The 11,640-nt window shown below is 49.4% G+C and overlaps 1 protein-coding gene across 13 annotated transcripts in view; it reads left to right on the plus strand.

The window, feature by feature from the left end:
• SCAPER (S-phase cyclin A associated protein in the ER) overlaps positions 1-3,462 on the plus strand; it is a 356,135-nt gene extending 352,673 nt beyond the window's left edge. For 9 of the 13 annotated variants that reach the window (XM_043523924.1, XM_043523920.1, XM_043523927.1 and 6 more), the window contains 2 exons: positions 1,220-1,271; positions 3,010-3,462. In XM_043523924.1, coding sequence (XP_043379859.1) covers positions 1,220-1,271; positions 3,010-3,116 — 159 coding nt within the window. In that variant the 3' untranslated portion in view covers positions 3,117-3,462. The remainder of the gene's footprint in view (positions 1-1,219; positions 1,272-3,009) is intronic. The other 4 variants (XM_043523925.1, XM_043523921.1, XM_043523923.1 and 1 more) reach the window with 1 other exon arrangement.
• The last annotated feature ends 8,178 nt before the right edge of the window (positions 3,463-11,640 follow it).

Raw genomic sequence — 11,640 nt, forward strand, 5'->3', positions numbered from 1 at the left:
TCTCATCAGGAGACAGACTCTGCAGTCCTTACTCGGGTAAATCTACCATTTGCTTTAATGGGAGTTTTATCTGAGTTCGGACTTTAGGATCTGCCCACCTCATGAGAGAACGGGATCCTTTGTGCTAGAAAATGCAAAAAGAAATTCTTCTGGTTATTTGAATATTTGACTACATATACAAATATATATCATGAAAAATATATCATTAAAATATAGTTGTTTTTTAGAAATGTGTACAAGGCTAACTCAGAAGAGGAAAATGATTCAATCAGACTTTACAGTTATACATTTAACATCACCCCAGAAACAGAATTCTTTCCACACTCTACATCATCGTAGTTATTTTTGTTGTTTCTAAATCTGGATGCAGTATGTTAAAATAGATCAAAATATTATTTAACTGAATATACATGATTTGATAAGCCATTGCTCTTATATCAGATAATATATCAGCATGAACCAAAAATATCAGCTATGTTAGACAGATACTTAAATGAAGGGCCTGATCCTGAAAGCCCTTACTACTGACGTGAGTAATCCTACTGGCTACTTATGGGTATGAGACTGCTTCCATTGAAATCAATGGCAAAGTTCAGACTTCATTGGGTGTGAGATTGAGCCCTACGTAAGCAAAAGACTACAAACAGGGCACATGGTATGCAGGATTGGGCACCTAGATTTTATTATGATATATTGCTATTGTACAGTCAGTTATTGTACAACCTAGAGTTAGTTAAATCTGTGACAAAACTCCCATTGATTTCTGTGAGATCAGGATCAGTCTTTAGGTAGAGATAATAAACATTAGTAATATGTGAGTGACAACTGAAGAAATCTTTAAGCATATATTATACAAAGTAGAAAATATAAATCTGACAAGACTTCTGTTTTAAAGAAATGCAGCAGTAGCTAGAGTTTTGTTAAAGTTAAAAATCATATAATGATAAGAGGTGGTTCTAGTTTCAAAAGAAGGCATTCTGCTTGCACAAAATAAAGGCATTTTTCTGGAAAGTGTTAAAATCAACTGCATATAATATGATTTAAATTTTAATAGTATTTTGTTATTTCTTTATAACAAACAGATCTAAGTTTATTCATTCACAGGTTTCATTAGAAGAATTTTATTTTCTTGTAACTATGAAAAATTAAATCTCATGTCTTTTTTACTTCTTCATATAGTAGATCTGAAAACTAAATAACATTTGTTTTATTTTTATAGGATTTCACACAGAGTTCAGGCCAAACAGATAACCAGTCTTCTCAACAAAGGGGTATGTCTCCAGTGAAATTTACCAAATTAGCGATTACATAACAAAAATATGGATGATCTTGCATTTTACTGGGATTAGCTCATGGTATCTACCCTCACAATAAAAAAAAATGCAGTAAACAACAAAATGACATCACAGATTTAGGGACACTCTATTAGCTTTACTTATTTACATGACTTGTAACTTGTAGTTTTACTGCTTATAGCATCAGAAGTCAGAATGTAGATATTGTTGATTGCAGTGTGATGTGTTAGTGTATCCGGCAAACACTTACACATATGCATACATTTACTCACGTTAGTAGCTCTCTATTCAGGGATTTTAAGTCACTGGAACCACATGAACATTTTGATGCACCCCAATAGCCCCCCAGACAATGGCCGGAAACTATGAGTAAAATATTCTCCTGTGATTTTCTGCATAAGCACTCTATCCGTTTGTAAAAGGTTACTGCATTATTTTCCTGTTCTTATAAATACCTTTGGAATGTGGGACATGATTAACCACTGCAAGCTAAAATTTTGAAAGATGTTCATCTGAGACAGCCATTGCCTAGTAGACTGGCTTGAGATTCAGATGTGCTAGTGACTCAGGAGCTTGTTTTGGGTTCTCCATATTCAGCATACAGTACAGTGGACCCTTTTATCGTCTTTTTTTTTATTTCAACCACCAAGAAGTGATTCACAATGATAACCGGTTAGCACATTGCAGTACATTTAACAGGATACTGTTAGGCAGTCTAGGTGCAAAATTAAGGCTTTGAGTTTTTAAAAAATGTTTACAAAATCAAATATTTTAGCAGTTTCATGATACTTTTTAATATCAATTAAAACATTTTTGGTTTGATTTGAAACAAACACTTTGTTGCAGTGTTTGTAACACAGACATTACAGCATTGTGTTTATGCATGAGAACCTGCAAGTGAAACAAACTAAAAATCAAAGAGAAAACGAACTATTTTATTTTCATTGTCCAAACTGAATGAAAGGCAAAATACATGGTGACAGGTGAGTTTGATTTCTAAACTAATTCCAATTATAACAGTCTACGGTATGATTAACAACATAATCAGGATTATTTTTTTAAGTATATCATTTTAAACTTCAAAGATAATGTCCCGTTAAATAAACAAGGTTGGACTTTTATTCTACTTGATTCAATATAAAAAGCAAGTTCCATTGTATCATGAAGCTGAATTATGATCATTTACAGTACTTGAAGAGTCTGATCTTACAAACTTTTACTTTCATGAGTAGTCCCATTGACTTCACTGGCAAATACTTATGAAAGGAGTACTAAAAGTTTGCAAGATAGGGCCCTAAGTTCCTGATCTTGCTATGAGCTTCCTGTGGGCAGATCTCTTCACCTTCATGGAACCCCATTAAAATAATTGGCAGCCAGTGACAAATTAGGGCAACCTCAAAGTTGCCTGACTGGTCCCAAAACACAAGGAGCACAAAGGTGCATAAAGCCCAGTTAATGTCTGGAGCAGAGCTTAGCTGGAACAGAGAGACTGACGCAGGAAGTGTTTTGCCATTACTTCACTGAGGTAGGATAGCTCCCTTCACCAAAAAATAATGCATCTATAGTGGCATAGAACTGTTTTTCTGTGTTTTAAGGACTTTGTTTATAGGAAGTAAAAGAGGCGAATCAAGTTGAATTGCCCATGGTTTTTTTATTCTTGTTTTATTACCATATTAAGAGAGAATAGTTTGATAATTTTATGTTTTCTCTTTAGCAGAAAAATTCTTCACTTCCCAAGATTATCTTAAGCTGTCTAACAGATTCCCTTGCCAGGCCTGGGAAGAAGCACGACAGTTCTTCTTGAAAAAAGAGAAAAAATAAGTGTTTCGTTTTGTTTCGATTTTTAAAACATCTAACATGTTAATGTTAAGCAATTTGTGCTAACTACATACTTTAAGAAACTGTTTTGGAAACTTCTAGATACTCTAAATACTTATGTTGTAGATATATATAATTTGCACTATTTATGTCTTAAGTACTGTAGATACTTTAACGCTCTGTTTTTTAATTTTGAAAATTGTTTATTTCATTTACATACTATGTCATGGTTTTGGTAGGTTCTACCCTATGATGTGTATTTCTTGCACTGTAAAACTGCTGAAATTAGGTTACAAATAGAGAAAATGTTATCTTCTATGTATCTTGTAATAAAATAACTTATTCTGTTTGTAGTGTGACTTATTCAAATTACTACAGACGACACAATCTCATAAATAGAAATAGAAGTCTTGAGGCATCTTTTGAATTAATCAAAATTTTAATGAGTTTATCCTGATTTGACTCAATTTAGAGTTCATTTAGACTTTTCTTGGGTTTTTTAGAATAAGATCATTTGTAATAAACTTTTTAAGCCCACACAGTTTTAAAGTTTGAATAAGACTTTCATCATAATTGTTAAAAAATTGTGATGCACCTTGGTTCTGTTAATGGTGAGTTTCCGTAAAGCTATGTCAAGCAATATTAGACCACAATGACAGTGCTTCTGTTGAAAAGATTATTTTATTTTGCTTGTTTAGCTAGGCTAAAATTATTTCTCAAAAATATGACAGACTGTGGTGATTCAGATGACTACTTTCCCCTGGTGAATCGTAACACTTACCAGGCACACACAAACATGAGACAAAAAGAAAAATATGGATATTATAAACTTATTCAGAACGCATTAAAAAGGGTGTAACATAAATCCCACCATGTTGTTGTAAGCAAATAAAAAATTGTATTGTAGAATGTTTAAAGACTGTTATATATTGTATAAAATCAGACCCCAGGCCTACAAACTGATATGCGAACACAAGGTGAGCATCTTGAAGAATAGTGTTACACAGCTCCCCACCATACTCAGGAAGAGTTTTAGTTGTGGATTTTGCAGGGTCCCATTCCTTTCCCTATTTTTTTTTCCTTTCTTTCCCCATTTTTCCTCAATGTCAAGATTTGTGCATGTAAAGACAGTTGTTCCCTCTAAACTAGCCAGCCACCGTCAAGTCAGTGTGTTTAACATCACAATTTACAGTCACAGCAGAGATTCTGGTGGCGCATGCCTCGGTGATAACATGAAGGATGGGGCAAAGGAAGGAAGACTCTGATTAGAAAGAAGACAATGTAGAAAATAATCTGAAAAATCAAAATTGTTGTCGTAGAAAATATACAAAACACTGTCAGTATGATAAAGCCCTGTGCACATTTACCATGCTGCATACATAATAATCAAATGTTAAAATATTTCATTGCAACACTTCACTAATCCAAAGATATCAAAACACCTCACAAGCATTAATTAAGCCGCAAGCAGCCCTGTCAGGGAGGTATTACTAGATTGCAAGATCCTTGGAGGTAGGGACAGTTTTTTGTTCTGTTTGTACAGCAATTAGCACAATAGAGTCCTGATTCATGACTAGGGCTCCTTGCAGCTATGGTAACACAAATTAATAGTAATATCCCCACTGTAAAGATGCAGTTGGGAGAAAAGAACCCAGTTCCCTGCCCTAACCGCTAAACAGAGCACACTTGAATTCTGTTGGTCTCTAGCCCAGTCCCTGCCCCTATTCAAGTCCATGGCAAGTTGTCCCTCTGCAGTGCAAACAGGATGGGACCCTCTATTTTCAAGAGTTTCTGAGCACTTTGGTGGTTGTGTAACAATCTCCTGCTGCTCACAAACTACTGGCAGTGGCTGGATGCTAGTGTCAGCTGCAGCTGGAAAGGCACTCAGTTCACAATGTCACTGTATTTCAAGGTTTCCTACTTTCATAACCAAAAGGGAATTTGGGACTAAAAATTCCCAGAAAAAGGGAAATCCAAGACGGCAAATATGAAATTTGCTGTTGATCTTAATAATGAGGGAACAAGAGGGCACTTTATTTCCTGACTTTCTCGCTGCCACTGCTTTTTATGAGTAGCCAAATGAGTTTGGGGGGAAAGGATTAAGATAGGTTGCCTTTTGTTTTCTTGTTAAGGTCTCTAAACCTATTTAAAGTATCCATCTTGCTGGCTGGAACAGCCTGTGGTTCTTGGAAATACCAAGCATTTGGGCTACAGCAGCCATTAAGTAGATTTAAAGTGTTTGCAGACAGGTCCCAGAAGGATCACCGGAGCAGCTTTGATCACCAAGGATTCATTCAAACTTTTTTTCTGGGACAGGAAGGGGGGTAGTTGGTGCTTAAATACTTTATTCAGTAGAAAACAGCCCCTTGCCAGCAGTGTGCAGGGCAAGCTAAAGAAAACAAGTCCGCGTGTGATATTGGAGGGGTTTGGACCCTCTCTTTCAGAAGCTCACAGTTTGTGGTGCCAGTCATGGGGCTCTGCTTGAAGGGGGGCCTCATTGCTCAGGTGAGTGGACTAGCCAAGGGGTAGCAACGACAAGCAGGTAATCGAATGGACCCCACAGGCTCTCAGGCCCCTTGATTTCAGTGAGTCTGCCCAGGTGTGAGCACAGAATTTGGGAACAGAGCCTTGGTCTACCCTGTGTAGACAAGACCAAAATTAAAACAAGCCAGAACTCTGGCAAACCAAGGTGTCCCCCGGCACACCCAGAGAAGTTTCCAGCTCTGCTCTCTCTCCCTGCTTCCATTTCCACACCAGCCACAGGATCTTCAAGCCTGCCCGAGTCTCTGGAGATTTTCTAAGCAGGGCCATGCCAGCTGTGATGGACCTTTTGTCACATGGGGCTTCTGTCATACAGCAGCCCCGCCTGGCTGCGATTCCTCTCCCTTATTGTTAACCTGCTGCGGCCTGGTGGCCCTCTCCCCTGGACGGCCTTTGCCGGCTCCTGGCACTGGGGAGGGCAGCGTGTCCAATTCCTCCAGACCTCGCTGTGCTCCCGGCACGTGATTCACTGCCTGGATTTTCAGCTGGTGCATAAATCATCGTATTACTGGCGTCTAATAAACGTGCCATGGCTGGGATGAACCCAGATGGTGGAGACATTTGTCCTTTTAACATAAAACTTCAAACCTTTGTTTTTCTCCTTAGTAAGGGAGACAACAGGGTGGCGGGAGCTGAAGTGAACGCGAAAGGAAAGGAGTAGGGCTGGGAGGCCATATTCAATCAAAACCCAGCCCTAGTTCGGGTCTTACTGTTTTCTGCTGGGCCCGATCCTGCGGAAGGGCAGTTGTAGCCAATGGGCGTTTGGGCAGGTTAACGAGTGTGTGAAGGGCTCGTGACACCGACCCGGAGCCTCAAGGGTATTTAGGCTCCTCACTCCCATTGACGCCAGTGGAAGTGAGCAGCCTAAAAACCCGGGAGAGTCCGGCTCAGGTTTGCCTTCAGCGCCGGAGCGGTTCTCCCCCAGCCCGGCTCCCTTCGCCTTCACGTGTCTTCTAGCTGCCAGGATCCGAGCCCAGCAGGTGACCCGGGGGGCCCCGGGCACGAGGGACGGTTCCCGCCACCCAGAGCAGCGGCCGGCAGAGGAGCCCTGCAGCCCGCTGCGGTGCAGGGCGAGGATGCAGGGGACGGCGCAGCTCCCACCCTGGGCATCCGCCCGCGGGGGGGGGGGAGGGTCCCTGAGCCTCCAGCGCCGCCATGGCTCGTTAAAGCAGCTAATTACCGCCCGTGGCACTGACTGGGGGGGACCAGGGAGGCGGGACCACACCGCCCCGCTGTCAGGGGCTGGAGACTCCGCAACTAGCGCCGGGGTTTCCTGCAGGCTGGTTCCCAGCAGGCTCTAATTCGGATAGAGCAGGGCTCGCGCCAGCCAGCGCTCCCCCCACGCGGCCCGGCCTAGTCTGGCCCTGCAACCTTTAATTGGCAGCGCCCCGGAGCAGAGCCGCCCCCTCCCCGCGGCCCGGTAGAAATACACAGAGAGGGGCCTGGCCCCCGGCCCCGCTGCCACCCCGGGAGACACCTGCCCAGGCGCTAGGGGGAGCTGCGGCGTGACCCGGGCAGCAGCCCTGCGAGGCTGCAGAGGAGGAGCGGGACTGGGGGCCGCGCTGGGGTTTCAAGTTCCCTCTTCAAGGAGCCGGCCAGCCGGGCTGCACTTTTATAGCTCGGTCGCATTCCAGGGGCCGGGCGGCTCCAGTCCCCAGGTGATGGGAGCAGCTTGTTTCAATCTAGGCGGGGGACGTGGCTGGGGCGCAGCAGGGGGAAGCGAGTGGCCACAGGCCCCCTGCCCCGAGCCCTGCGGGATCGCGCCCGGCCCGCTGGCGGGGCAAAGCGCAGCTCCACCCAGAGCCGGCTCCCCGCCCGGCCGCCTCCCGGGGTGAAGCCGCCCCAGGATTGACCCAGGCTGGGGCCCTAGAGCCACCCGCACGCCGCTGCGCTCCCCTCCCGCTGCGGGGTGGGCACTGGCAGGTGAGCGCTGCCCCAGCGCCGGGCACAGCTCCCCCGCCCAGTATCCTCCATCCCTCCGGCCCCCCAGCTGGGTCTGCCTGGGGCCGCCCTGCCGCTGAGCCTGGAGAGCGGGCAGCTGGGGGACCTCACGCGCCTTCGGGGGGGCCTAACCCCACTTCTACCCCCCCGTCCCTGCAGCTTTCCAGCGGCGGCGGGTGCCTGAGGGTCACAACAGGGCCTGCACGAGGGGCTGGCCCGTGCTCCGGCCGCGCCAATTAGCGCGGGTGCTCGCTCTAGCTTGGCTGCTGCCCCCAGACACCGCTTTTAACTTGTCTAAATTACCCGAGGGGCTCTACTGGCTGCCCCAGACACTCCACGGTCAGTCCGCAGCTGCAGCGTCTCTCCGCCTTATCGCCTCTCGGCTCCGCTTCCGAAGGGAATCCGCAAATCTCAATCCGCAAATCTCTCCCCCAACGCCGGCTGCGTTTGTGTGTCTCACACACACACACACACACACACACTGCCCTGCAGCCGGGGAAAGTGACCTTATCTTCCCTCCCTTTGTATCCCGGTTTAGAGCCCGTTTCTATCCCCCAGGCAGCCCTTTCGCCATCCCCACTGCACGCTGGAGACTCCCTTTAGACCAGGCGCTCCAACACCTCGGCAAACTCAGGTGTTCCGACTGTTTACTCCTGGGTCCCGCAGCCCTGGTGGCCCAGATGTAGCTCAGCCCCCGGGGCCTGCAGGCGGCTCGCTGCTAGCCCTTCCCTGGGAGGACACTGGGCTGTTTGCCAAGCAGCCGACTTTCCAGCCCAGCTTAGTGACTCGGAAGTTACTCACCAGGCGTCAGACAAACCTGCAGCTAGAGAGAGCTGGGGCCAGAGGCAGAGTCACCCCAAAGGGCCCACCTGGCCCCCTGCCCGGCGCAGACCCTGCGGCAGACACACAGCCCTGCCCGGTTCATTGCCGGCAGGGGAGATTTGTCTGCAGCGGAGAGTTTAATTTATGGGGAAACCCCGGCTGGCTGGGGAGACCTGAGCTTCCTTATTGAGGCCACTAACCCAACGGGGGGCTGACCCCAGCTCGGGGCCCTGCAGCCTCCACCTGTCCCTGGCAGACAGGGCAGCCTCCCTTAGACAGAGGCGGCACAAAGGCAGGGAATGACCGAGCGCCTGCTGCACTGCCCGACGCCGGGCTGCGGACACGGCCCGTGCCCATTAAACACACAGCTCCGCCCGCGCGCGCGGTGGATGCGCTCCTGCAGCGATTCCAACCCGCTCCGCAGCCCGCGGCGCTTAATGCGAACGAGGCAGCTCCGCCCCACTCCAGCAGCAGCCCGGCGGGTAGTCTTGGGGCGCGGACTGTGCCCGTGGGGAAGGTGCCTGGAGGTGCAGCCCCTGACTCAGGTCAGGCCCAGCCTGTCCCTGGGGAGATCTGGAGGGAGGGGAGGGGTCTAGGTTAAGTGCACACGGTCTGCAAGGATCCAGCAGCTCTCCTTCCAAACCTGCCCGGGCAGTGTGGAGGCGAACCTGGTCCTTATTAACCCAGCCTATCTAGACTCTTATCTCGGAGTTTGCAGCCCCATTTCCTACACTTGGGAGAAAGAGCTTATTAAAGGCAAAGTGCTGCTGTCTCTCGGGAACTAGAAGAAAACCAGACTTCGGGCCCTTTCCACCATCTCCCCACCACCCCACCCCTCCCCCGCCTCCCGGCCCCTAGTGACGTGCCTGCAGCCCCAGCTGGCCGAGGGGCTCCTGGGGGGACAGAGAGACAAGCCTCTGAGCAAAGCCCAGTTCCTCCCCTCGCTCAAAGCCCACAGCCCTGTGGGCCAGCCCTAAATCCACCCGCAGGCCCGTCTGTGGGGCTCTTCCAGCCCCATGCAGCTGGCATCTGCCTTGCGCCAGACCCTTGCAAGGGGGCAGGTTCGCACTGCTGGGGGTGGGGGGGGGGTGAGGGGACCTGGCACCGGAGAGTTAAACAAAGGGTTAAATATTTGCGACTGAGAACCCGAGCCTCCAGCTCATGGCCTGGCTCGGGGGGCTGGTGGAGATTCAGTATCTGCCTCTTATTTCCTGCGATCACTAGTCAGTTTCTCCTTAAAACACACAGAGAGAGAGGGCCGGCGGCGGGGTTTGAAATGTCACACCAGCTGACCTGGGCACGGCCTATCCAGGGGCCATTGCAGCGAGCGGGGCCCCTCCCTCCCCGGAGAAACCCTTCGCCTTTGGGGCTGCAAAGAAAATAAACCCAGGACACGCCAGACTGGTTCTCGGAGGGGAACAAGCAGCGGCCGCAGCAGAGGGTGGTTGTGGCTCCCTTCAGTGTATCGCTTGCAGGTGATGCCAAACCCAGATAAGGAGCCGCCCAGCCTTCGCCTCTGTCTAGACGGGAGAATTAATAAATGCAACTAGAGTGATCACATCACAAATCCACTCTGGGGACAGTCAGGACAAACTAGCCACTCGCGGCGATCCCAAGCTGCGGGCACAGGACTCCGCGCGTTAATTAGCTCGCGGCTACGCGGCCTTTGAAAGGCCGAGCCGGTTTGTGTCTGGGGCTCGGTGGTTGGGATTTGACTCACTAGACACTAGCGATTCCCTGTGTGCGGGCTGCTCGCTGGGGGAGCTCCCCGGCTTCTGCCCCTCGCCTCCCCGGGGTGCACAGGGTTTTATTTCTTAGCCGCCGCTGGCTGGGCGGTTTAGGGTAAGCGCTGTGCAGGGCCTGGACAGTGCTCGGCCCCTTGAGTGGCAGGCAGCGTAACAGCAACCAAAAGGGTACTTGTTGCTAAATGCCCGCCGCCCCTGCTTGGGCACCGCAGCCCGGGGGACCCCGAGCTGCAGGCGGCTCCGGGCCGCAAAGCCGGGGACACGGACTGCGGCGCTCTTCGTAGCCCGTAAACCGAAACCCAGCCCGGGCGCCCTCCTACCCGCTACTTATGCGGCTGCGGAGCAGGGCCGAGGCGCGCAGGTCTGCGGCGTGAGCCGCGGCTGCGGGTCACAGCTGGGCCGGGCTTCGGCGGCGCCCCCTGCCCTGGGCGGCTGTTGGGAGCTGACAACGCTGCCCATCGCGGCCTCCTCAGGGGCGAAGGACGGCAGGCGAGGGGCTTTAACTGCTTTGGAGGGGGGCCGGAGTGGGTTTTCTCTCTGGGGCGGCGGGTGAGCTAGTAACAGCCAGAGCTGCCCTCTTTTCCACCGGTGTGAATCCGGAATGGCTCTGGATTGACTGCGCCTTTACACGGGTGGAAGGGAGACGGCAGTGGGAGCCAAAGAGCCTAATGCAGAGTCATCCTCATCCCCTTATTGAGCAGCAAAGTGTGAATAAATATATTTCACACGCCTTCCCCCCCCCCCCCGCATTAATCCTGAAATAAAGAGTGGGGGAGGGGAAGTAACCTTCGGCCCAATGACATTCTCCTGGGAGGAACTTGGGGGCTGGGCGACTGCCCAGCCCCTGCTTCAGAGTACCAGCCGTGTTAGTCCGCAAAAAGAAAAGGAGGACTTGTGGCACCTGAGAGACTAACCAATTTATTTGAGCATAAGCTTTCCTGAGCTACAGCTCACTTCATCGGATGCACACTGTGGAAAGTGTAGAAGATCTTTTTATATACACACAAAGCATGAAAAAAATACCTCCTCCCACCCCACTCTCCTGCTGGTAATAGCTTATCTAAAGTGATCACTCTCCTTACAATGTGTATGATAATCAAGTTGGGCCATTTCCAGCACAAATCCAGGTTTTCTCACCCCCCTCCCCCCAACCGCTAACAGCATCCCCTGTCCACCCCGGGCAGTTCACTTTCCCTGTGAATTAGGATCCCAGCAGCTAGAGGCGGACAAACCCAGAGCCCACTCCACACACTGCCTTGTGGGGGAGGGCGCCGGACTGTAAATGCAGTAACAGAACTGGAGAGCACCACGTCTCCAATTCGGGTGCTACATTTAATAGATTTGTAGGGACAACCCCAGTCGCTGGCAACTGAGTGTGAGCTGAAATAGGAAGCTGCAAAGAGAAGCAGAATTGCAGCCAGCCCTGCCCAGCATTTCAATGCTGCTGCTCAGGAGATGAAATCTCTGTCTCTTACTGC

Source organism: Chelonia mydas, chromosome 10 (genome assembly GCF_015237465.2).
Source record: "Chelonia mydas isolate rCheMyd1 chromosome 10, rCheMyd1.pri.v2, whole genome shotgun sequence".
NCBI lineage: Eukaryota > Metazoa > Chordata > Testudines > Cheloniidae > Chelonia > Chelonia mydas.